Genomic DNA, 27,836 nt, shown 5'->3' on the forward strand with positions numbered 1-27,836 from the left:
AAATAACTATGTAAATAACTATATAAATAACTTTTATAAAAATAAAGATACGATAGTTAAGACAGTATTTATATAACCATTTTTTGTTGATTTCCAGTTGGATGTATTGGAATACATTCATAGCAAGGAATACATCCATGCAGACATAAAGGCATCCAACTTGTTGATTGGGTATAAACCTGGTACTGAAAACCAGGTGTTCTTGGTAGACTTTGGCCTAGCGTGCCGCTATGCAAATGATGGGAAGCACAAGGAGTACAAGTATGATCAGAGGAAAGCCCATGATGGAACCATTGAGTTCACTTCAAGAGATGCCCATATTGGCGGTAAGTTAGGGTATATTTTGGGAAATGCAAAAGTAGCCTCGGGATTGTTATACAGGGTGTCCTGATTTCAAACAGGGAGTGTTTTTGTGGACACCCTGTTTTGTAGTGCAATAATTTTTTAATACTGTACACAAATTTATTTGATATGACAGCTGCTGAAAAAGTTTTGAGTACAGTGGTCCCTCATTTTTCATAGTTCTCGGGAATCATAGATTTCGGAAATCAGAGATATTTTCGTATAAACATGGGCTCGCTAATCATAGGTTGACTCGCGAATAATAGTTAGTCTGGGACGCGTACGCGCGGTGTGAACCAGGGCGGCCTCCCTACCCAGCCAGTCTGGCATTGTTTACCAGTGAGCGAAGGTACCCTCACGTGCTCCTACGAAATATTTCATAATATTCCACTCATTTTAGTGGTTGCAAGTACTAAATAAGCTACCGTGGCTCCAAAGAAAGCTCCTAGTGCCAAGCCTGTGATAAAGGTGAGAAATACGATTGAATTTAAGAAAAACATCATTGAGCTATATGAAAGTGGCACAAGTGCGGCCGAACTGGCCAGGATGTATAAGAAACCCTAAACAACCATATGTTCCGTAGTGGCCAAGAAAAAGAAAATCAAGGACGCTGTTGTTGCAAAGGGGGGTAACTATGCTGTCAAAAATGAGATCACCAGTACTCGAAGAGTTTGAGAAGTTATTATTGGTGTGGATAAGAACAATTAACAGGAGATACTCTTATGACTTCGATTATTTGTGAAAAGGCTAGGCAGTTGCACAACGATCTGGTAAAGAAATTGCCTGCAAATAGTGGTGATGTGAGTGAATTTAAGGCCAGCAAAGGTTGGTTTGAGAGATTTAAGAACCATACTGGCATACACAGTGTGGTAGGGAATGGTGAGGCTGCCAGTTCGTACCACAAGGTGGCTGAAAAATATGTACATGAATTCAAGGAGTACATAGAGGCTGAAGGACTGAAACCTGAACAATTGTTCAATTGTGACAAAACAGGTAGTGTGAAGAATTACCTTCTGGAAAAGAAATGGGATCTCAAGTGCCTGCTAGTAATGGACAATGCACCTGCTCATCCTCTAAACTTGGATGAACTAATTTTCGAGGAGTTTGGGTTCATCACAGTAAAGTTCTTGCCCCCGAATACCACTCCTCTCCTCCAGCCCATGGACCAGCAGGTCATTGCAAACTTTAAAAAAAACTACACCAAAGCAACGTTTCACAGGTGCTTGACTGTGACCACAGACACTCGCTTGACCCTAAAGGAATATTGGAGAGAACACTTCAGCATCCTCCATTGCATAGCCCCTATAGGTATGGCTTGGGAGGGAGTGACTACCAGGACTTTGAACTCTGCTTGGAGAAAATTGTGGCCAGATTGTGTTGACAAGAGGGATTTTGAAGGGGTTGGGACTGACCCTGATGAGCCTATGTCTTGTTAAATCAATTGTGGCACTGGGGAGTTCCATGGGGTTGGATGTGAGTTTGGAGGATGTGGAAGAGTTGGTGGAAGACCACAACGAAGAGCTCACCACTGAGGAGCTGCAAGAGCTTCAGCAGGAAGAGCAACAGATTGCAGCTCAGAATCTTGCTGCAGAGGAGGAGGAAGAGAGATGGAAGAAGGTGCCTTCTTCAGAAATTAGAGATTTTTGCTATGTGGTGTAAGATGGAAAGCTTTATGGAGAAACATCACCCTGACAAGGTTGTTGCAAGCCATGTTGGCAACATGTACAGTGACAGTCTTGGGCCATTTTAGGGAAGTGTTAAAGAGACGCTAGAAACAGAGCTCTCTCCACAGTTATTTTGCGAGACAGGACTCCAGTGACTCTCAAGGTGGTCCTAGTGGCATTAAGAAACAGAGAAGAGAAGCAACCCCAGAAAAGCAATTGGTACCTGAGGTGTTGATGGAAGGGGATTCCCCTTCCAAACTGTAAACAATCCAATCTGTCTCCTCCTCCAGTCTCCCATACACTAAGAAGAATCTCCAATAAAGGTAAGTGTTATGCTGTTAATGTTTCATTCATCATTTCCCATTGTATTGTTTATGTACTACATGCATATTTCATGTAAAAATTTTTTTTGTTTTAATACTTCTGGGTGTCAGGAACGGATTAATTGTATTTACATTATTTCTTATGGGGAAAATTGATTCGAAAATCGTAGATTTTGATAATAGTAGCAACTGCAGGAACGGATTAACTACGAAAAACGAGGGACCACTGTATATCAGTCATCTTTGTCTGGTATTAGTTATTAAAATAGATGATAATGTAACTTAACTAGTATAACTTACGCGTATGAAATTCCCTCCTAGCTCACTCACGACGAGGAGATCTGGAGATCCTTGGCTACAACATGACTCAGTGGTTATGTGCCCGTCTGCCCTGGGAGGACAATCTCCAGGACTGTAATGATGTTTTTGCCAAGAAACGAGGTTTCATGGAGAACATTAGCTCGTTCATATCACTGTGTTTTCCTGACACTGAACCACCAGGTAACAAGAAACCCATTTTATTTTATTGTTTATTTTTGTATAGCATTAGAAATGTCGTTTTAATATACTATACTGTATGCAGTAGGTTTTTTGTTTTTTTTAACAAGTTGCCCGTCTCCCACTGAGGCAGGGTGACCCAGAAAGAAAATACTTTCATCATCATTCAGCACTTTCACCTCACTCACACATAATCACTGTTTTTGCAGAGGTGCTCAGAATACAACAGTTTAGAAGTATATACATATAAAAATGCACAATATATCCCTCCAAACTGCCAATATCCCAAAACCCTCCTTTAGAGTGTAGGCATTGTACTTACCATTTCCAGGACTCAAGTCCGGCTATATAAAAACCGGTTTCCCTGAATCCCTTCACTAAATATTATCCTGCTCACACTCCAACAGATTGTCAGGTCCCAAATACCATTTGTCTATTCACTCCTATTGAACATGCTCATGCACGCCTGCTGGAAGTCCAAGCCCCTTGCCCATAAAACCTCCCTTACCCCTTCCTTCCACCCTTTTCGATGACAACCCCTACCCCGCCTTCCTTCCCCTACAGATTTGTACGCTGTCCACGTAATTCTACTTGGATCCATTCTCTCTAAATGACCAAACCACCTCAGTAACCCCTCTTCAGCCCTCTGACTAATACTTTTATTAACTCCACACCTTCTCCTAATTTCCACACTCCAAAATTTCTGCATAATATTTACACCACACATTGCCCTTAGACAGGACATCTCACTGCTGCATTCACAACCCAAGCTTCACACCCTTATAACAGTGTTGGTACTACTATACTTTCATACATTCCCTTCTTTGCCTCCATAGATAACATTTTTTTTCTCCACATATACCTCAATGCACCACTCGCTGTTTTTCCCTCGTCAATTCTATGATTAACGTCATCCTTCATAAATCCATCCGCCGACACGTCAACTCCCAAGTATCTGAAAACATTCACTTTTTCCATACTCCTCCTCCCCAATTTGATATCCAATTTTTCTTTATCTAAATCATTTGATACCCTTATCACCTTAATCTTTTCTATGTTCACTTTCAACTTTCTACCTTTACACACACTCCCAAACTCGCCCACTAACCTTCGCAATTTTTATTTAGAATCTCCCATAAGCACAGTATCATCAGCAAAAAGCAACTGTGTCAGTTCCCATTTTGTATTTGATTCCCTATAATTTAATCCCACCCCTCTCCCGAACACCCTACCATTTACTTCTTTTACAACCCCATATATAAATATATTAAACAACCATGGTGACATTACACATCCCTGTCTAAGACCTACTTTTACTGGGAAGTAGTCTCCCTCTCTTCTACACACCCTAACTTGAGCCTCAGTATCCTCATAAAAACTCATTACAGCATTTAGTAACTTAACACCTATTCCATATACTTGCAACATCTGCCACATTGCTCCCCTATCCACTCTATCATATGCCTTTTCTAAATCCATAAATGCAATAAAAACTTGCTTCAATGTGAACTATTGATCTATGCATCCCCTACCTTCTCTGAAACCTCCTTGCTCATCTGCAATCCTACATTCTGTCTTACCTCTAATTCTTTCAATTATAAACCTACCGTATACTTCTCCTGGTATACTCAGTAAAGTTATTAATCTTTTGTCCCCCTTCCTTTTATATAAAGGGACTATATATGCTCTCTGCCAATCCCTAGGTACCTTCCCCTCGTTCATACATTTTTTTTTTTTTTCAACAAGTCGGTCGTCTCCCACCGAGGCAGGGTGACCCAAAAAAAAAAAAAAATCCCCAAAAAGAAAATACTTTCATCATCATTCAACACTTTCACCACACTCACACATTATCACTGCTTTTGCAGAGGTGCTCAGAATACAACAGTTTAGAAGCATATACGTATAGAGATATACAACATATCCCTCCAAACTGCCAATATCCCAAACCCCTCCTTTAAAGTGCAGGCATTGTACTTCCCATTTCCAGGACTCAAGTCCGACTATATGAAAATAACCGGTTTCCCTGAATCCCTTCACTAAATATTACCCTGCTCACACTCCAACAGATCGTCAGGTCCCAAATATCATTCGTCTCCATTCACTCCTATCTAACACGCTCATGTACGCTTGCTGGAAGTCCAAGCCCCTCACCCACAAAACCTCCTTTACCCCCTCTTTCCAACCCTTTCGAGGACGACCCCTACCCCTCTTTCCTTCCCCTATAGATTTATATGCTTTCCATGTCATTCTACTTTGATCCATTCTCTCTAAATGACCAAACCACCTCAACAACCCCTCTTCTGCCCTCTGACTAATGCTTTTATTAACTCCACACCTTCTCCTAATTTCCACACTCCGAATTTTCTGCATAATATTTACACCACACATTGCCCTTAGACAGGACATCTCCACTGCCTCCAACCGTCTCCTCGCTGCTGCATTTACCACCCAAGCTTCACATCCATATAAGAGTGTTGGTACTACTATACTTTCATACATTCCCTTCTTTGCCTCCATAGATAACGTTTTTTGACTCCACATATACCTCAACGCACCACTCACCTTTTTTCCCTCATCAATTCTATGATTAACCTCATCCTTCATAAATCCATCCGCCGACACGTCAACTCCCAAGTATCTGAAAACATTCACTTCTTCCATACTCCTCCTCCCCAATTTGATATCCAATTTTTCTTTATCTAAATCATTTGATACCCTCATCACCTTACTCTTTTCTATGTTCACTTTCAACTTTCTACCTTTACACACATTCTCAAACTCATCCACTAACCTTTGCAATTTTTCTTTAGAATCTCCCATAAGCACAGTATCATCAGCAAAAAGTAACTGTGTCAATTCCCATTTTGAATTTGATTCCCCATAATTTAATCCCACCCCTCTCCCGAACACCCTAGCATTTACTTCTTTTACAACCCCATCTATAAATATATTAAACAACCATGGTGACATTACACATCCCTGTCTAAGACCTACTTTTACCGGGAAGTATTCTCCCTCTCTTCTACACATCCTAACCTGAGCCTCACTATCCTCAAAGCTCTTTACAGCATTTAGTAACTTACCACCTATTCCATATACTTGCAACATCTGCCACATTGCTCCTCTATCCACTCTATCATATGCCTTTTCTAAATCCATAAATGCAATAAAAACTTCCCTACCTTTATCTAAATACTGTTCACATATATGCTTCAATGTAAACACTTGATCTACACATCCCCTACCCACTCTGAAGCCTCCTTGCTCGTCCGCAATTCTACATTCTGTCTTACCTCTAATTCTTTCAATTATAACCCTACCGTATACTTTTCCTGGTATACTCAGTAAACTTATTCCTCTATAATTTTTACAATCTCTTTTGTCCCCTTTCCCTTTATATAAAGGGACTATACATGCTCTCCGCCAATCCCTAGGTACCTTCCCCTCTTTCATACATTTATTAAACAAAAGTACCAACCACTCCAACACTATATCCCCCCTGCTTTTAACATTTCTGTCATGATCCCATCAGTTCCAGCTGCTTTACCCCCCTTTCATTCTACGTAATGCCTCACGTACCTCCACCACACTTACATTCTGCTCTTCTTCACTCCTAAAAGATGGTATACCTCCCTGGCCAGTGCATGAAATTACCGCCTCCCTTTCTTCCTTAACATTTAAAAGTTCCTCAAAATATTCTCTCCATCTACCTAATACCTCCCTCTCCCCATTTACTAACTCCCCTACTCTGTTTTTAACTGACAAATCCATACTTTCCCTAGGCTTTCTTAACTTGTTTAACTCCAAAATTTTTTCTTATTTTCATTAAAATTTCTTGACAGTGCCTCTCCCACTCTTTCATCTGCTCTCCTTTTGCACTCTCTCACCACTCTCTTCACCTTTCTTTTACTCTCCATATACTCTGCTCTTCTTATAACACTTCTGCTTTGTAAAAACCTCTCGTAAGCTACCTTTTTCTCTTTTATCACACCCTTTACTTCATCATTCCACCAATCACTCCTCTTTCCTCCTGCCCCCACCCTACTATAACCACAAACTTCTGCCCCACATTCTAATACTGCATTTTTAAAACTATTCCAACCCTCTTCAACCCCCCCACTACTCATCTTTGCACTAGCCCACCTTTCTGCCAATAGTCGCTTATATCTCGCCCGAACTTCCTCCTCCCTTAGTTTATACACTTTCACCTCCCTCTTACTTGTTGTTGCCACCTTCCTCTTTTCCCATCTACCTCTTACTCTAACTGTAGCTACAACTAAATAATGATCCGATATATCAGTTGCCCCTCTATAAACATGTACATCCTGGAGCCTACCCATCAACCTTTTATCCACCAATACATAATCTAACAAACTACTTTCATTACGTGCTACATCATACCTTGTATATTTATTTATCCTCTTTTTCATAAAATATGTATTACTTATTACCAAATTTCTTTCTACACATAGCTCAATTAAAGGCTCCCTCTTTACATTTACCCCTGGCACCCCAAATTTACCTACTACTCCCTCCATAACATTTTTACCCACTTTAGCATTGAAATCCCCAACCACCATTACTCTCACACTTGATTCAAAACTCCCCACGCATTCACTCAACATTTCCCAGAATCTCTCTCTCTCCTCTACACTTCTCTCTTCTCCAGGTGCATACACGCTTACTATAACCCACTTTTCACATCCAATCTTTATTTTACTCCACATAATCATACATTTGTTAAACAAAAATACCAACCGCTCCAGCAATATATCCCCCCTGCTTTTAACATTTCTGTCATGATCCCGTCAGTTCAAGCTGATTTACCCCCTTTCATTCTACATAATGCCTTTCGCACCACCCCCACACTCACATCCTGTACTTTTTCACTCCTAAAAGATGGTATACCTCCCTGGCCAATGCATGAAATTACCGCTTCCCTTTCTTCGTCAACATTTAAAAGTTCCTCAAAATGTTCTTGCCATCTACCCAAAACCTCCATCTCCCCATCTACTAACTCCCCTACCCTGTTTTTAACTGACAAATCCATTCATTCTCTAGGCTTTCTTAACTTGTTTAACTCGCTCCAAAAATTTTTTGTTACTTTCATTAAAATTTCTTGACAGTGCCTCTCCTACTATCATCTGCTCTTCTTTTGCACTCTCTCACCACTCTCTTCACCTTTCTTTTACTCTCCCTATACTCTACTCTTCTTATAACACTTCTGCTTTGTAAAAACCTCTCACAAGCTAACTTTTTCTTTTTTAACACACCCTTTTCTTGATCATTCCACCAATCACTCCTCTTTCCTCCTGCACCCATCCTCCTATAACCACAAACTTCTGCCCCACATTCTAATACTGCATTTTTAAAACTATTCCAACCCTCTTCAACACCCCCACTACTCATACTTGCACCAGCTCACCTTTCTGCCAATAGTTGCTTATATCTCACCCAAACTTCCAACTCCCATAGATTATACACTTTTACCTCTCTCTTGCTTGTTGTTGCCATGTTCCTCTTTTCTCATCTACCTCTTACTCTAACTGTAGCTACAACTAAATAATAATCCGATATATCAGTTGCCCCTCTATAAACGTGTACATCCTGGAGCCTACCCATCAACCTTTTATCCACCAATACATAATCTAACAAACTACTTTTATTACGTGCTATATCATACCTTGTATATTTATTTATCCTCCTTTTCATAAAATGTATTACTTATTACCAAATCTCTTTCTACACATAGCTCAATTAAAGGCTCCCCATTTTCATTTACCCCTGGCACCCCAAACTTACCTACTACTCACTCCACAACATTTTTACCCACTTTAGCATTGAAATCCTCAACCAGCATTACTCTCACACTTGGTTCAAAACTCCCCATGCATTCACTCATAGAAAAGAGTAAGGTGATGAGAGTATCAAATGATTTAGATAAAGAAAAATTGGATATCAAATTGGGGAGGAGAAGTGAATGTATTTAGATATTTGGGAGTTGACGTGTCAGCGGATGGATTTGTGAAGGATGAGGTTAATCACAGAATTGATGAAGGAAAAAAGGCGAGTGGTGCATTGAGGTATATGTGCAGGCTAAAAATGTTATCTATGGAGGCAAAGAAAGGAATGTATCAGAGTATAGTAGTACCAACACTCTTATATGGGTGTAAAGCTTGGGTTGTAAATGCTGCACCGAGGAGGCGGTTGGAGGCAGTGGAGATGTCCTGTCTAAGGGCAATATGTGGTGTAAATATTATGCAGAAAATTCGGTGTGTGGAAATTAGGAGAAGGTGTGGAGTTAATAAAAGTATTAATCAGAGGGCTGAAGAGGGTTTGTTGAGGTGGTTTGGTCATTTAGAGAGAATGGATCAAAGTAGAATGACATGGAGAGCATATAAATCTGTAGGGAAAGGAAGGCGGGGTAGGGGTCATCCTCGAAATGGTTGGAGGGAGGTGGTATAGGTGTTGTGGGCGAGGGGTTTGGAGTTCCAGTAAGTGTGCGCGAGCGTGTTAGATAGGAATGAATGGAGACAAATGGTATTTGGGATCTGACGAGCTGTTAGAGTGTGAGCAGGGTAATATTTAGTGAAGGGATTTAGGGAAGCCGGTTATTTTATATAACCGGACTTGACTCCTGGAAATGGGAAGTACAATGCCTGCACTCTAAAGGAGGGGTTTGGGATATTGGCAGTTTGGAGGGATATATTGTGTATTTTTATACATGTATACTTCTAAACTGTTGTATTCTGGGCACCTCTGCAAAAACAGTGATTGTGTGTGAGTGAGGTGAAAGTGTTGAATGATGATGAATGTATTTTCTTTTTGGGGATTTTATTTCTTTGTGGGTCACCCTGCCTCGGTGGGAGTCGGCCAGCTTGTTGAAAAAAAAAAAAATAAAAATAGGTAGTAACTTCGTAGACAGCAACCATTCGGGGAGGTACTACCGTCCTACCAAGTGAGTGTAAAATGGAAGCCTTTGTTTGTTGTACATGATGGTAAGATTGCTGGTGTCTTATTTCTGTCTCATAAGCATGCAAGATTTCAGGTACATCTTGCTTCTTCTACTTACACTTAGGTCACACTACACATGTACACGTTTATGTATATACACTCAGATGAGTTTTCTGTGATTTTTATCTTAATAGTTCTTGTTCTTATTGTTTTTCCTTTTATATCCATGGGGAAGTGGAATTAGAATCTTTCCTCCGTATGCCATGCATGTTGTAAAAGTCAACTAAAATGCTTGGAACAGTGGGCTAGTAACCCCTTTTTCTATATAGCTTACTAAAAAGAAAAAGAACGAAACTGTGAAAGTGGGATGTTTGAATGTGCATGGATGTTGTGTGAGAGATCATTGTGGATGTTATGAATGAGAAGAAGCTGGATGTCCTGGCTTTAAGTGAAACAAAGCTGAAGGGGGTTGGAGAGTTTCAGTGGGGAGAAATAAATGGTATTAGGTTAGGGGTTTCAAATGAGTTAGAGCTGAAGGAGTAGCAGCAATAATGTTGGATGATAGGTTATGGCAGGAAAAGAGGGAATATAAATGTTTAAATGCAAGGATTATGTGGTGTAAAATAAGGGTTAAATGCAAAAAGTGGGTTATAGTAAGTGTGTGTGTGCCTGGAGAAGAGAGAAGTGTAGTGGAGATAGAGTTTTTGGGATATGTTGAGTGAGTGGGAAATTTTGAACCTAGTGAGAGAGTACTTGTGGTTGGGGATTTCAATGCTAAAGTGGGTAAAAATGTTGTGGAGGGAGTAGTAGGTAAATTTGGAGTGCCAGGGATAAATGAAAATGGGGAGCCTTTAATTGAGCTATGTGTAGAAAGAGGTTTGGTAATAAGTAATACATTTTTTTTTTCTTTCAACAAGTCGGTCGTCTCCCACCGAGGCAGGGTGACCCAAAAAAGAAAGAAAATCCCCAAAAAGAAAATACTTTCATCATCATTCAACACTTTCACCACACTCACACATTATCACTGCTTTTGCAGAGGTGCTCAGAATACAACAGTTTAGAAGCATATACGTATAAAGATACACAACATATCCCTCCAAACTGCCAATATCCCAAACCCCTCCTTTAAAGTGCAGGCATTGTACTTCCCATTTCCAGGACTCAAGTCCGACTATATGAAAATAACCGGTTTCCCTGAATCCCTTCACTAAATATTACCCTGCTCACACTCCAACAGATCGTCAGGTCCCAAGTATCATTCGTCTCCATTCACTCCTATCTAACACGCTCATGCACGCTTGCTGGAAGTCCAAGCCCCTCTCCCACAAAACCTCCTTTACCCCCTCTTTCCAACCCTTTCGAGGACGACCCCTACCCCTCTTTCCTTCCCCTATAGATTTATATGCTTTCTATGTCATTCTACTTTGAACCATTCTCTCTAAATGACCAAACCACCTCAACAACCCCTCTTCTGCCCTCTGACTAATGCTTTTATTAACTCCACACCTTCTCCTAATTTCCACACTCCGAATTTTCTGCATAATATTTGGTAATAAGTAATACATATTTTATGAAAAAGAGGATAAATAAATATACAAGGTATGATGTAGCATGTAATGAAAGTAGTTTGTTAGATTATGTATTGGTGGATAAAAGGTTGATGGGTAGGCTCCAGGATGTACATGTTTATAGAGGGGCAACTGATATATCAGATCATTATTTAGTTGTAGCTACAGTTAGAGTAAGAGGTAGATGGGAAAAGAGGAACGTGTCAACAACAAGTAAGAGGGAGGTGAAAGTGTATAAACTAAGGGAGGAGGAAGTTCGGGCGAGATATAAGCGACTATTGGCAGAAAGGTGGGCTAGTGCAAAGATGAGTAGTGGGGGGGTTGAAGAGGGTTGGAATAGTTTTAAAAATGCAGTATTAGAATGTGGGGCAGAAGTTTGTGGTTATAGGAGGGTGGGGGCAGGAGGAAAGAGGAGTGATTGGTGGAATGATGAAGTAAAGGGTGTGATAAAAGAGAAAAAGGTAGCTTACGAGAGGTTTTTACAAAGCAGAAGTGTTATAAGAAGAGCAGAGTATATGGAGAGTAAAAGAAAGGTGAAGAGAGTGGTGAGAGAGTGCAAAAGGAGAGCAGATGAAAGAGTGGGAGAGGCACTGTCAAGAAATTTTAATGAAAATAAGAAAAATTTTTGGAGTGAGTTAAACAAGTTAAGAAAGCCTAGGGAAAGTATGGATTTGTCCGTTAAAAACAGAGTAGGGGAGTTAGTAGATGGGGAGAGGGAGGTATTAGGTAGATGGCGAGAATATTTTGAGGAACTTTTAAATGTTGAGGAAGAAAGGGAGGCAGTAATTTCATGCACTGGCCAGGGAGGTATACCATCTTTTAGGAGTGAAGAAGAGCAGAATGTAAGTGTGGTGGAGATACGTGAGGCATTACGTAGAATGAAAGGGGGTAAAGCAGCTGGAACTGATGGGATCATGACAGAAATGTTAAAAGCAGGGGGGGATATAGTGTTGGAGTGGTTGGTACTTTTGTTTAATAAATGTATGAAAGAGGGGAAGGTACCTAGGGATTGGCGGAGAGCGTGTATAGTTCCTTTATATAAAGGGAAAGGGGACAAGAGAGATTGTAAAAATTATAGAGGAATAAGTTTACTGAGTATACCAGGAAAAGTATACAGTAGAGTTATAATTGAAAGAATTAGAGGTAAGACAGAATGTAGAATTGCGGATGAGCAAGGAGGCTTCAGAGTGGGTAGGGGATGTGTAGATCAAGTGTTTACATTGAAGCATATATGTGAACAGTATTTAGATAAAGGTAGGGAAGTTTTTATTGCATTTATGGATTTAGAAAAGGCATATGATAGAGTGGATAGAGGAGCAATGTGGCAGATGTTGCAAGTTTATGGAATAGGTGGTAAGTTACTAAATGCTGTAAAGAGCTTTTATGAGGATAGTGAGGCTCAGGTTAGGGTGTGTAGAAGAGAGGGAGACTACTTCCCGGTAAAAGTAGGTCTTAGACAGGGATGTGTAATGTCACCATGGTTGTTTAATATATTTATAGATGGGGTTGTAAAAGAAGTAAATGCTAGGGTGTTCAGGAGAGGGGTGGGATTAAATTATGGGGAATCAAATTCAAAATGGGAATTGACAGTTACTTTTTGCTGATGATACTGTGCTTATGGGAGATTCTAAAGAAAAATTGCAAAGGTTAGTGGATGAGTTTGTGTGTAAAGGTAGAAAGTTGAAAGTGAACATAGAAAAGAGTAAGGTGATGAGGGTATCAAATGATTTAGTTAAAGAAAAATTGGATATCAAATTGGGGAGGAGGAGTATGGAAGAAGTGAATGTTTTCAGATACTTGGGAGTTGACGTGTCGGCGGATGGATTTATGAAGGATGAGGTTAATCATAGAATTGATGAGGGAAAAAAGGTGAGTGGTGCGTTGAGGTATATGTGGAGTCAAAAAACGTTATCTATGGAGGCAAAGAAGGGAATGTATGAAAGTATAGTAGTACCAACACTCTTATATGGATGTGAAGCTTGGGTGGTAAATGCAGCAGCGAGGAGACGGTTGGAGGCAGTGGAGATGTCCTGTCTAAGGGCAATGTGTGGTGTAAATATTATGCAGAAAATTCGGAGTGTGGAAATTAGGAGAAGGTGTGGAGTTAATAAAAGCATTAGTCAGAGGGCAGAAGAGGGGTTGTTGAGGTGGTTTGGTCATTTAGAGAGAATGGATCAAAGTAGAATGACATGGAAAGCATATAAATCTATAGGGGAAGGAAAGAGAGGGTAAAGGAGGTTTTGTGGGCGAGGGGCTTGGACTTCCAGCAAGCGTGCATGAGCGTGTTAGATAGGAGTGAATGGAGACGAATGATACTTGGGACCTGACGATCTGTTGGAGTGTGAGCAGGGTAATATTTAGTGAAGGGATTCAGGGAAACCGGTTATTTTGTTATAGTCGGACTTGAGTCCTGGAAATGGGAAGTGCAATGCCTGCACTTTAAAGGATAGGGGTTTTGGGATACTGGCAGTTTGGAGGGATATGTTGTGTATCTTTATACGTATATGCTTCTAAACTGTTGTATTCTGAGCCCCTCTGCAAAAGCAGTGATAATGTGTGAGTGTGGTGAAAGTGTTGAATGATGATGAAAGCATTTTCTTTTTGGGGATTTTCTTTCTTTTTTGGGTCACCCTGCCTCGGTGGGAGACGACCAACTTGTTGAAAAAAAAAAAAAAAATTTACACGACACATTGCCCTTAGACAGGACATCTCCACTGCCTCCAACCGTCTCCTCACTGCTGCATTTACCACCCAAGCTTCACATTCATATAAGAGTGTTGGTACTACTATACTTTCATACATTCCCTTCTTTGCCTCCTTAGATAACGTTTTTTGACTCCACATATACCTCAACGCACCACTCACCTTTTTTCCCTCATCAATTCTATGATTAACCTCATCCTTCATAAATCCATGCACCGACACGTCAACTCCCAAGTATCTGAAAACATTCACTTCTTCCATAGTCCTCCTCCCCAATTTGATATCCAATTTTTCTTTATCTAAATCATTTGATACCCTCATCACCTTACTCTTTTCTACGTTCACTTTCAACTTTCTACCTTTACACATATTCTCAAACTCATCCACTAACCTTTGCAATTTTTCTTTAGAATCTCCCATAAGCACAGTATCATCTGCAAAAAGTAAGTGTGTCAATTCCCATTTTGAATTTGATTCCCCATAATTTAATCCCACCCCTCTCCCGAACACCCTAGCAGTTACTTCTTTTACAACCCCATCTATAAATATATTAAACAACCATGGTGACATTACACATCCCTGTCTAAGACCTACTTTTACCGGGAAGTATTCTCCCTCTCTTCTACACACCCTAACCTGAGCCTCACTATCCTCATAAAAGCTCTTTACAGCATTTAATAACTTACCACCTATTCCATAAACTTGCAACATCTTGCACATTGCTGCTCTATCCACTCTATCATATGCCTTTTCTAAATCCATAAATGCAATAAAAACTTCCCTACCTTTATCTAAATACTGTTCACATATATGCTTCAATGTAAAGACTTGATCTACACATCCCCTACCCACTCTGAAGCCTCCTTGCTCATCCGCAATTCTACATTCTGTCTTACCTCTAATTCTTTCAGTTATAACTCTACTGTATACTTTTCCTGGTATACTCAGTAAACTTATTCCTCTATAATTTTTACAATCTCTTTTGTCCCCTTTCCCTTTATATAAAGGGACTATACATGCTCTCCGCCAATCCCTAGGTACCTTCCCCTCTTTCATACATTTATTAAACAAAAGTACCAACCACTCCAACACTATATCCCCCCCTGCTTTTAACATTTCTGTCATGATCCCATCAGTTCCAGCTGCTTTACCCCCTTTCATTCTACGTAATGCCTCACGTACCTCCACCACACTTACATTCTGCTCTTCTTCACTCCTAAAAGATGGTATACCTCCCTGGCCAGTGCATGAAATTACTGCCTCCCTTTCTTCCTCAACATTTAAAAGTTCCTCAAAATATTCTCGCCATCTACCTAATACCTCTCTCTGTCCATCTACTAACTCCCCTACTCTGTTTTTAATGGACAAATCCATACTTTCCCTAGGCTTTCTTAACTTGTTTAACTCACTCCAAAATTTTTTCTTATTTTCATTAAAATTTCTTGACAGTGCCTCTCCCACTCTTTCATCTGCTCTCCTTTTGCACTCTCTCACCACTCTCTTCACCTTTCTTTTACTCTCCATATACTCTGCTCTTCTTATGACACTTCTGCTTTGTAAAAACCTTTCGTAAGCTACCTTTTTCTCTTTTATCACACCCTTTACTTCATCATTCCACCAATCACTCCTCTTTCCTCCTGCCCCCACCCTCCTATAACCACAAACTTCTGCCCCACATTCTAATACTGCATTTTTTAAAACTATTCCAACCCTCTTCAACCCCCCCACTACTCATCTTTGCACTAGCAAAGATGAAAAAGAGATTAAATAAGTATGCAAGGTATGATATAGTTTGTTAGATTATGTATTGGTGGATAAAAGGTTGATGGGTAGGCTTCAGGATGTACGTATTTATCGGTGGGCAACAGATATATCTGATCATTATTTAGTTTTAGCTACAGTTAGAGTAAGAGGTAGATAGGACATAAAGAAAATGACACCAAGTAAGAGAAAGGTGAAAGTGTATAAACTATGGGAGGAGAAAGTTAAGGTGAGATATAAGTAACTATTGGCATAAAGGTAGACTAATGGAAGTATGAGTAGTTGGGGGGGGGGGGGTTGAAGTGGGTTGGGATCATTGTAAAAATGCAGTATTAGAATGTGGGACAGAAGTTTGTGGTTATAGGAGGGTGGGTGCAGGAGGAAAGAGGAGTGATTTGGTTGGAGTGGTTGGTATTTCTGTTTTAAAAATAAATGTATGAAAGAGGGAAAGGCACCTATGGATTTGCAGAGAGCATGTATAGTTCCTTTATATAAAGGGAAGGGGAACAAAAGGGATTGTAAAAATTATAATAACCTGGTATACTGAGTATTCCAGGTTATTATTGAAAGAATTAGAGTTAAGACGGAGAGTAAGATTGCAAATAAGCAAGGAGACTTTAGAGTAGGTAGGGGATGTGTAGATGATGTGTTGACAATGAAGCATATATGTGAGCAGTATATAGATAAAGGTAGGGAAGTTTTTATTGTATTTATGGATTTAAAAAAGGCATATGATAGTGGATAGGGGAGCACTGTGGCAGATGTTGCAAGTGTATGGAATAGGTAGTAAGTTACTACATGCTGTAAAGAGTTTTTATGAGGATAGTGAGGCTCACGTTAGGGTATGTAGGAGAGAGGGAGATTGCTTACCAGTAAAAGTAGGTCTTCGACAGGGATGTGTAATCTCACCATGGTGGTTTAATATATTTATAGATGGGGTTGTAAAAGAAGTAAATGCTAGGGTGTTAGAGAAAGGGTTGGGATTAAATTATGGGGACTCTAATACAAAATGGGAGTTGACACATTTACTCTTTGCTGATGATGCTCTGCTTATGGGAAGTTCTAAAGAAAAGTTGCAAAGGTTAGTGGACGAGTTTGGGATGGTGTATAAAGGTAGAAAGTTGCAAGGGAACATATATAAGAGTAAGGTGATGAGGGTATCAAACAATTTGAATGAAGAAAAATTGGATGTCACATTGGAGAGAGGGAGTTTGGAAGAAGTGAATGTTTTCAAATATTTGGGAGTTGACTTGTCAGCAGATGGGTTTATGAAGGATGAGGTTAACTGTAGAATTGATGAAAGGAAAAAGGTGAATGGTGCGTTGAGGTATCTGTGGAGACAAAAAACGTTATCTATGTAGGCAAAGAAAGGAATGTATGAAAGTATAGTGGTACCAACATGCTTATATGGGTGTGAAGCTTGGGTTGTAAATGCTGCAGGGAGGAGGTTCCAGGAGGCAGTGGAGATGTCCTGTCTAAGGACAGTGTGTGGTGTAAATATTATTCAGAGAATTAGGAGTGTGGAGATTAGGAGGTCTGGAGTTATTAAAATTAGAGGGCTGAAGAGGGGTTGTTGAGGTGGTTTGGTCATTTAGAGAAAATGTATCAAAGTAGAATGACTTGGAGAGTATACAAATCTGTAGGGAAGGAAGGAGGGATAGGGGTCGTCCTCAAAAAGGTTGGAGGGAGGGGGTAGAGGAGGTTTTGTGGGCGAGGGGCGTAGACTTCCAAATAGTGTCTGTGAGCGTGTTAGATGGGAGTGAATGGAGACAAATGGTTTTTGGGACCTTACAAGCTGTTGGAGCTTGAGCAGGGTAATATTTAGTGAAGGGATTTAGGGAAACCGGTTAGCCAGACTTGAGTCCTGGAAATGGGAAGTACAATGACTGCACTTTAAAGAAGGGGTTTAGGATATTGACAGTTTAGAGGGATTTCTAAACTGTTGTATCTGAGAACCTCTGCAAAGACAGTGATTGTGTGAGTGAGGTAAAAGTGTTGAATGATGTTGAAAATATTTTCTTTTTGGGGATTTTTTCTTTTTGAGTCACCTTGCCTCGGTGGGAGACTGCCCTCTTGTTGAAAAAAAAAAATAAAGAAAAACAAGCTCTTAAGTTATTTGTCCAGACACTGATATTACTTAGGGAATTTTTTTTTATTAAATGGCTCTTTCACTAAAGCAGAGTGATTCAGAGATGAAAACACATCCACTAACATTCAAATATCTTCCTTTCTTTTTTCCATCTTATCCCTCTCCTTTTCTCTTTCTCTTTCCCTAATTCATGCTTTTTCCCACTTTTCTACTGCTTCTCTTCTTCCTGTGCTTCACCTCTTCATTGGATTGCCTTGTCCCTGGAGTTTAGCCCTAGCATGTGTAAAGTTATGAAGCTTGGGGTAGGACAAAGAAGACCACATAGTACAGACTAGGGAGTCAATGGCTGCAAACCTCACTCAAGGAAAATGTTCTTGTTGTGAGCAACATACTGAGCATATCTTGAGGCACACATCAAACAAATAACTGTCACAGCATATAGGTGCCTGGCAAACTCGAGAATAGTGTTTAATCATCTAATTATGGAGTCATTCATGGCACTGTACACTGTGTATGTCAGACCCAGTTTGGAGTATGCAGCACCAGTATGGAACCCACACCTGGTCAGATGTGTGAAGGAATTGGAGTAGGTGCAAAAGTTTGCACCTTCTCCAAGTCTCAGAGCTGAGGGGTATGTCCTATGAGGAGAGGTTAAGGGAACTCAAGCTGACGACACTGGAGAGATGGGGGGGGGGGGTTGCATGATAATGACGTATAAAATACCGAGAGTAATTGACAAGGTGAACAGGGCCAGAATCTTTCAGAGATGGGATACAAGAGCAAGGGGACACAACTGGAAGCTAAAAACTCATGAGAATCATAGGATTGTTATGAAGCATTCCTCAGCCTTCATTTGTCAGGAAGTGGAACAAACCGGAGACTGAAGTAGTGGTGGCAGGATCCATACATGGTTTTAAGATGAGGTACCATAAGTGGACCTAGTAGATACTCGTGAAGTCAGGTCCAGGAGCTATGACTCGACCCAACAACCACAAGTAGGCGAGTACATGCACATGCACGGGGCTAGGAAAGTGAATTTGAGAGGCAGGGCCAGGAGGTAAAACTTAACCACTGCAACCACACATGAGTGCATGCCCATACACATGCACAGGAAGGGGGGCAGCACTGTTTGTGGTTTGTGTGCATAATATTCCAGACAAGACTGAATCAGATGTATTCCTGTTTCCTAACGTAAAATTGATGAGAAGAATAAAAGCAGACTAGGACAGGGAAATGCAGCTAGCTGAACTGGACCCACTTGAAGATTGGTCTAATAAGTGGTTGCTTGAATTCAGCCTCAGCAAATGCAAGGTCATGAAGATCAGCATAGGGATCAGACGACATGACACAGTGCACAATTTCTGGGACTGAGGTTGTGGATCTCTTTCGGAGAAAGACCTTTTCCTAGGGGTAAGCATTGCTCCTAGCATTTCACCGGAGGCTCGCAACTGAAGAATCTCCACTGCAAGTGCTCACCTGCTAATCTAAGAGCGGTCTTCATGAATCTCAACAAAGTTTTTTTGGGCACTGTGTACCATGTGTGTCAGACCCATCATTGGGTACACAGCAACAGTGGGAAACTCGCACCTGAGAATGTGTGTGAAGACACTGGAGAAACTTCAGAAATATGCAAAAAAGTTTGTTCCTAAGTTAAGCGGTATGAGCTATGAGGAGAGGCTGATGGAATTCAATCTGACGACATTGGAACATAGAAGATTCAAGGGAGATGATGTTATGACACAAAATACTAATGGGAATTGTTAGGGTAGACTGGGACAGGTTGTTTGATATGTGAGATTGGAAATTAGGGGACATGGCTGGAGGTTAAACTCAGATGAGCCTCGGGGATGTCAGGAAGTATTCAGTCTTGGTGATCAGAAAGCAGAATGATCTTGAAGTGGTGGAGGCAGGCACCATACATAGTTTTAAGAACAGGTGTGATAAGGCCCATGACAATAGGAGGGAGGGAATCTGGCTAGTGACAGGTTGAGAAGTGGGGCCAGGAGTTGGACTCAACCCTGCAGCCACATACAAGTACGTATAGGCTAGTACACATACTTGCTCACATTCATAGTGTATTTAACCCTTTGGGGGTTTCGGACGTACTAGTACGTCTTACGACCCAGGATTTTTGACGTACTAGTACGCCTAAATTCTAGCGCCCTCAAATCTAGTGAGAGAAAGCTGGTAGGCCTACATATGAAAGAATGGGTCTATGTGGTCAGTGTTCGCAGTATAAAAAAAATCCTGCTGTGCACAGTGCGTAATGAGAAAAAAACTTTGACCTTGTTTTTGGATTAAAACAGCGACTTTGCACTGTATTTTCATATGGTATTTATGGTTGTATTCTAGTTTTCTTGGTCTCATTTTATAGAATGGAAGACATATTACAGAAATTGAGATTCTTTTGACTGGTTTTACAATGAAAAGTACCTTGAAATTGAGCTCAAATTAGCAGAAATGTTCGATTTTTACCAAAGTTCAAAAAGTAAACAAATCATGCCAAGCGTCCAATACACATCAACTGGTGAGTCTAATATTCTTTCACAAGAGTGCTGATATTATTTATACCATTTCTACACTAATGCAGTAGTCTGCATAACAGTAAATCTTATCTTTTTTTTTTTTTTTTTTTGTAAGAAAAATTCAAAGTGGAAAGCCAAAGAAATATAAGAGGGGCCTGGGGATGTGACTAACGAACAGAGAACTTGTTATTTTAGTGCCAGAAATGTCTTTCTTGTTTATTCTGGACCCTATTCGGAAATTGGTATCTTTTGAAATTTGTGTGAAATTGGCAAAATTGCTAAATTCTGACCACTTTATTGGATAGTTGAAATCGGTAAATGGGTGGTTTCTTGTACGCATTAAATAGAAAAAAATGGAGTTCTAGCAAAATAGTTATGACTTTTGTTGACTAGCACACTGGAATTGGCCGAAAATAGGGCTCAAAGTGGGCAAAATTGCCGATGCGTAAACATTGTCGAGACCGCTAACTTTGCGAGAGCATAATTCCGTAAGTTTTCCATCAAATTTCGTACTTTTGGTGGCATTATGATCGGGAAAAGATTCTCCATCTTTTCCTGAGAGAATTTTTTAAATTTGGCCGACCCTGAGAACAAGTCTCTGAGAGGACCTGTCGACCCCCAAAGGGTTAACTTCGTTGGCCATCTTCTGCCAAGGCAGGGTGATCCAAGAAGAAAACACTCATTAACATTCAGACAGTTGCCATCTTTCCAAAAGTGTAGACTTCACAATAAGATTTCCTCTCCAACTGTAAAATCCCTCCTCCTTCAGAATGCAGGGGCTGCTCTTCTCACCTTTAGGACTTGTGTACTGTTAACCAGTTTCCTTGTTACACATAAATACACCAATCATGTCTAGTTTAAGAGTTAAATATTCACTATGGCTTATACTGTACTTGAAAAAAATCACAAGTTTTTAGCTGCTGTGAAAGAAGAATTGAGTAAATTTAGATACCAGTGTTGAGATGTTAATTTAAAGGTCCTTACCAAAAGTTAGCATACAAATTTGTTTCTTAGGTATCCTGAAATGAGGTCACTGAGAAAAATTGTGCAAGTCTTTAATTTTTTTTTACAGGTCTGAATGAGTATCTGGAATATGTTGTTAGTCTAGCATTTGATGAGAAGCCAGATTATGAAAAATGCCGTAACATTCTGCGGGAGGGACTCAAAGCACGAGGATACAGAGATGATGGAAAATTGGTGTTCATGTCCGCAACTCCTGTGCTTCCTTCGAAGAAGTCCAAGGCTCGTACTGACCGAAAGGTAAGCAAGCGAAAAAGTGAAGAGAGTGATACAGTCAGTAATGAAGAGTCCGAAGAGATAGAGGAACCACTAAGGAATAGGAAAGTTGCTAAGAAGAGGGCCAAAATTTCTATTGGAAACTTGGAGAAAAAGGAAGGATCTCCAGTTGAGAAGGAAAACAAAGCTAAGGCAAACCTTAAGGCTAGGGGACGTGGTAAAAGGAAAGATAAAATAGCAGTTGGTGCTGCTATCTCTGTGCCATATTCTGGAATTGTTAATCCAACTCCTCAAATGCTTGCCCTAATGAAAAAAAATGTGGTAATTTAATATGAAATTATTGGGTATTAGCACAATCCTGTAATTTTGTTTTACCTTATTAAAACTTTATTGTATTGTGCTTTATTAATGTGAACGTGTTTCATGTCACTTGTGCTTATTGATATCTTTGTCTGCATTTAATTTGTCATGGCAGTGTGTCTTACTTTTGTACTATGAAAGGTAACACCCTCTCTCAGTACTTGTGTACTGTAACAAAAAATAAAGTTTTAAAAATATATACACTTTTTTTAAATTCCTGATGTCTGTAGTAAAGATTTTCATGGGTGTTAGCAAATTTGCTGGTTTTATTTCTCATTATGGGCTGTAAAAGCTAAAAAAAAAAATTAGTTTTTGTTTGCATGAGTTCAATAATTGCTAACCCCATGAAAATTTTTACATTCTAGAAAACTGCAAAGAGACGGTCAGAAGAAGAAGAAAATATAGCTGAATTCACTCCGAAGAAGTTGAAAAGAAATTCCAACATGTCTCCATGTAGACCCAGAAATAAAAGGTATTTAAATGTTACTGTTAGTTTTGTTAGCCGATGCAATCAAAAGTAAATTTTTGTGATTTAAAAAGGCAACTGAGCAAATGTGTGTAAATTTTTGTATCAGTAGCTTTGTGTAGCTGCAGTTTTTAAGATAATATACTTATGTGCACTTCTTGAAAGATGGCTAGGGAGCATGTGATGTGTAATGTGGTTTCTTTGGTCACCCTATCATGGTGGGAAAAGGTTAAAGAGGTTCAAAAGAATTTATCATGTTTAAGCTGAATTATCAGCAACCAAAATTTAACTAATGCTGAACATATTTGGCATGCATTGTTTTACCAAAGAGATATAATATAAATGCTTTATTGTAATAACTCCATGAAAATCAGTCTAAACATCACACATTTAGGATATTCAAGCTAAATAAGGTGATGGCAAGGTAGTTTAGGTTGTTTGAAAAAACATTCTCCCAAAAAAGTGCAAAACAAAAAAAAACAAAAACAAAAAAAAATCCATGTAGGAAGGATGAATCAGAGGAGGAAGGTGGCAGGTGAAAGATAACACAGGGGTGGGGATGGATGGGATTGAGAGGGAGGTGTTAGTTGCATATAGATATTACTACATAACTGAGAGTGTCTGCCTCATGCTTAAGAAATGGAAGATAAAGCCTCCACTACTCTGCATTTTTTTTTTTTTTTTTTTTTTAACATTGCCCTCTTCCACCAAGGCAGGGTGACCCAAAAAGGAAACACTCGCCATCATTCACACTTATTACTTGTTTTGCCAGAGGCGTGCAGATACGACAGTTTAGATGTCCCTCTAAACAGCAAATATCCTAAACCCCTCCTTTAGAGTGCATGCACCGTACTTCTCACCTCCTGGACTCGAGTCTGGCTAACCAGTTTTCCTGAATTCCTTCACAAAATATTACCCTGTTCACACTCCAACAGCTTGTCAAGTCCCAAGAACCATTTGTCTCCACTCAGTCCTATCTAACACACACACACACACACACACACACACACACACACACACACACACACACACACACACACACACACACACACACACACACACACACACACACACACACACACACACACACACACACACACACACACACACACACACACACACACACCTGCCTGCCTGCCTGCCTGCCTGCCTGCCTGCCTGCCTGCCTGCCTGCCTGCTGTATGTCCAAGCCCCCTTGTGCACGAAACCTTCTTTACCCTACCTCCATCCTATCCTAGGATGAGCCTTGCTTCATCCACCCTCCATGGGAGGGAGTGCAAAATAAACCCAGTGAGGAATAGGGGTGCAGTGAGGACAATAAGGAACACTCAAAACATTCGTGGCTGCAGACTATTCAACATCTTGCCAGAAGATATCAGAAACATGGCTCGAGCAAGTGTAGAAGCCTTCAAGAGGAGACTGGACAAGTACCTTCACCAGGTGCCAAATCAACCAGGCTGCGATGGATATGTGGGGCAGCGAGCCTTCAGCAGCAACAGCCTGGTTGACAGGGCAAGCACCCAACGAGTCTGGCTCATGGCTGGGCTCCAAAAGTAGTGAGACTCGAAATTAATCAAAGGTATACAAGGGTATACACTACAGATTTGCTCCATCTTCTCTGAATGACCAAACCCCCTCAGGAACCCCTCCTCAGCCTTCTGTATAATACTTCTGGTAACTCTGCACCTCCTAATCACTACACCACTACAAATTCTCTGCATAATATTTAAGCTACACATTGCCGACAGACACATCTCCATTGCCTTCAGCCTCCTCCTCCTTTGTGACATTCACAACCAATGCTTCACACACACAAGAGTAGTGGTACCACCAATATACTCTCACACATTTTCTTTGCTTCTATGTCTCCACATTTACCTTACTGCACCACCCACTTTTTTTCCTTCATCAATTCTATGGTTTACCTCTTCATGTACCCATCTGCTGACATGTCCACTCCCAAGTATCTGAACACATTTACTTCCGTACTCCCTCCTCTCCAATCTGATATCCAATTTTTCCTTACCTAACTCGTTTAATACCCTCATCACCTTACTCTTATCTATGTTTGCTTTTAACTTCCTTTAAACACCCTCCCAAACTTATCCACTAACTTTTGCAACCTCTCTTCAGAATCTCCCCAAAGCACAGTATCAACAAAAAGTAGCTGTTTCAACTCTTATTTTGTATTTGATTCCATATATTTTAATCCCACCCCTTCCCAGTACCATAGTGCAGGTTGACCATCACTAATCTGGCATCATCGGGACCTGTAAGGTGCTGGATTAGTGATTTTGCCTGATTACAGAGTAGGCAATTTCACCCACTTTAAGGCACAAATTTTGGCCCATTCCCCTGTTCTGGTCTACCAAACTCATAGCTGTTTTGCTAGTATACCTTCTATTCTGTCATTTGAGTACAAGAAACTGCCTATTTACCTATTTAACTACCCAATAAAGTAGCCAGAATTTGGTAATTTGGCCAATTTCAAGAGATGCCAATTTCAAAATAGGGTCCAGAATAAACAATGCAGACAATCCTGGCACGAAAATAACGTTTTTTCTGTTCATTAGTTACGTCTCCAGGCCTATTTTATATTACACTTGCTTGCCATTTTGAATTTTTATTCACAGAAAAAATAGAAGATTTTGCTGTTATGCAGACTACTGCATTATTGTAATAATTGTACAGATAATGTCAACCCATTCATGACTGGGTATTAGACCAGCCAGTTGAACTTGTATTGGACGGTGACGTCACATCTTTACTCTTGAACATTGGCAAAAATCGAACATTTCCACTAATTTTAGCTCATTTTCAAGGTATACTTTCCATTGTGAAACCAATCAAAATCATAGCTATTTCTGTAGTATATCTTTCATTCTATTAAATGAGACCATAAAAACGAGACTACAACCATAAAAACCATACAAAAATACTGCAAATTTGCGGTTTTACACCAAAAAAACATGGTTTAGTTTTTTCTCATTATGCACTGCGTGCTGCAGGATTTTTCTTATATATAGTGCACACTTACCCCACACACATTATCTCACATGTAGGCAAAAATTTACCTGTCACAGCTTATCTTAGTGAGCTAAGCTCATGGTGACCAACAGTAGCTTCAAAGCCACCTTATCTTTAATGGACAATGTACTATGTATGTGCTTTACACAACGAGAAGCCATTCTTTTCTTCGTTGGAACCAGGGCGATGGCTAAAAATGAGTAGGTTATAACAAATGGAGAAAAAGAAATTGGAATGACTTTTGCAGCAAGTAGCACAACCAGACAGTAGCAGCAAGTTGGTGTGGTGATCCCAGAAATTTGAAATTATGCTAGCCGAAATTAGTGCCGGATTACTGATTGCTGGATTAGTGATGACCGACCTGTACTTGTTTATTTTACAACCTTGCCCATAAATGTTAAACAACTATGCAGACATTGTGCATACCTGTCTGAGGCTTACTTTTACTAGAAAATAATCTCCCCCTTCTTCTACACACCCTAACCTGAGCCTTTTTTTTTTATTTTTATTTTTTTTTTACATGTCTGCCCTTTCTCACCGAGGCAGGGTGACCCAAAAAGAAAGAAAAAAAACCCAAAGAGAGAAAAATTTTTTGTCTTCATTAAACACTTTCACCATCATTCATACATAATCACTGTCTTTGCAGAGGCACTCAGACATGGCAGTTTAGACATTGCTCCAAACTGCCAATATCTTAATCTCCTCTTTTAAAGTGCAGGCATTGTGCTTCACATTTTCAGGACTCGAGTCCGGCTAACCGGTGTCCCTGAATCTCTTCACAAAATATTGCCCTGTTCACACTCCAACAGCTTGTCGAGTCCCAAAAACCATTTGTCTCCATTCACTCCTATCTAACATGCTCACTCACGCTTGCTGGAAGTCCAAGCCCCTAGCCCACAAAACCACCTTTACCCCCTCCCTCCAACCTTTTCGGGTACGACCCTTACCCTGCCTTCCTTACCCAATAGATTTATATGCTCTCTTAGTCATTCTTCTTTGTTCCATTCTCTCTAAATAACCAATATACACTGGCAACTTCTTCCACATTGGTCTTTGTATCCCCTACCCATTCTAAAGCCTCTTTATTCATCTGTGATCCTGCTCTCCATCTTGCCCCTTATTCCTTTCAATAATAACCCTACCATACACTTTACCTGGTAGGTATAGTAATTTTCTATAAGGGAAGAAGGGAATACTTATAGATTGTATGTGAGAATAAGCAAGTATTCCTGATAGTGTATTCTAGAATTGTTATTTAAAGTTTAAGTAATTTAAGAAAGTAGGAGTTCAGGGGAAGATAGTGAATTTAGGAAAGAAAAGGGAATGTGATTGTCAAGTGTACGTAGTATACAAGTGAACAGCACTTAGGTAAAGAGCTGTTTGCTGCTTTGAGTTTGGAAGTGACATATTGTACAGTGGATAAGAAAGTGATGTGGTTGGTGTTGTAAGTTATGGAATAGGTGACAGGGTGTTATTTTGAGATAAGAGTATAAAGGCATTTAATATATTTAGATACTTGGGAGTGGATGTATTGGCAAATGAGTTTGTGAATGACAAGGTAAATCATAAATTAGATGATGGAAAGCTTGTGCTGCTGTTATGTTGAGTACATGGAAAGAATTAACTAAAAAAAAAGCAGCGCCAACAATTATTTAAGGGTGTTGGGACAAGGCCTATGAATGTTTAACCCAATCACTATTGTTGACAATCCCAAACAATTGTAAAATGGTGGATTTTTTTTTTTTTTTTAAGGTAATGACACCAAAGATGCAAAATTTGATGTAATGTGTGTGAAATTATGCAAGTGCAAAGTTGGAGGTCAGGGAGCACTATGCAACAGCATTTTGCCCATGATGCTTATTTTAGGACAATTCCAGTGCTTAAATAGACCAATTCCTAGCTATTTCATAAGTATGCATTTTATACTATCTATTGATTGTAAACAGTTGCCCATTTAACTATCAAAACTAACCTTCAAAGCACCCAGGAGTTGGTAATTTGGCCAATTTTACATTTTCAACAAATTCCAGTTTAAAAACAGAGCCCAAATCGAACACTAGGTATTCCTGCCACTAAAGCAACTTTTCATCTGTTCATTATTGAGATCCCTAGGCCTTTCCTATAATGTTTTCCCTCCAGGTGGGAATAAAGATGATGGTAGCAAAGGATTCTTGTAAGACGATGTTACAACCAGGGTTGGGCTTTATCAAGTACACAGGAATGAGCCAGTACACTGCCTTGTAAGGTAAAGGAGCACCATGAGGTCAGGCTTGTAGAGATGTTTCATTCACAAGGTCATTGCAAGATCAGGTCTGGTGCA

General features: G+C 40.0%; 1 protein-coding gene across 10 annotated transcripts in view; it reads left to right on the forward strand.

Moving 5' to 3' along the window:
• Positions 1-27,836, forward strand: part of LOC128693462 (serine/threonine-protein kinase VRK1) — a 285,870-nt gene that overhangs the window by 140,412 nt on the left and 117,622 nt on the right. For all 10 annotated transcript variants that reach the window (XM_070097347.1, XM_070097350.1, XM_070097351.1 and 7 more), the window contains exons 4-7: positions 98-326; positions 2,651-2,830; positions 21,500-21,687; positions 22,389-22,495. In XM_070097347.1, coding sequence (XP_069953448.1) covers positions 98-326; positions 2,651-2,830; positions 21,500-21,687; positions 22,389-22,495 — 704 coding nt within the window. The remainder of the gene's footprint in view (positions 1-97; positions 327-2,650; positions 2,831-21,499; positions 21,688-22,388; positions 22,496-27,836) is intronic.

The sequence above is a fragment of the Cherax quadricarinatus genome, chromosome 57 (genome assembly GCF_038502225.1).
Source record: "Cherax quadricarinatus isolate ZL_2023a chromosome 57, ASM3850222v1, whole genome shotgun sequence".
In the NCBI taxonomy this organism is placed as follows: Eukaryota; Metazoa; Arthropoda; class Malacostraca; order Decapoda; family Parastacidae; genus Cherax; species Cherax quadricarinatus.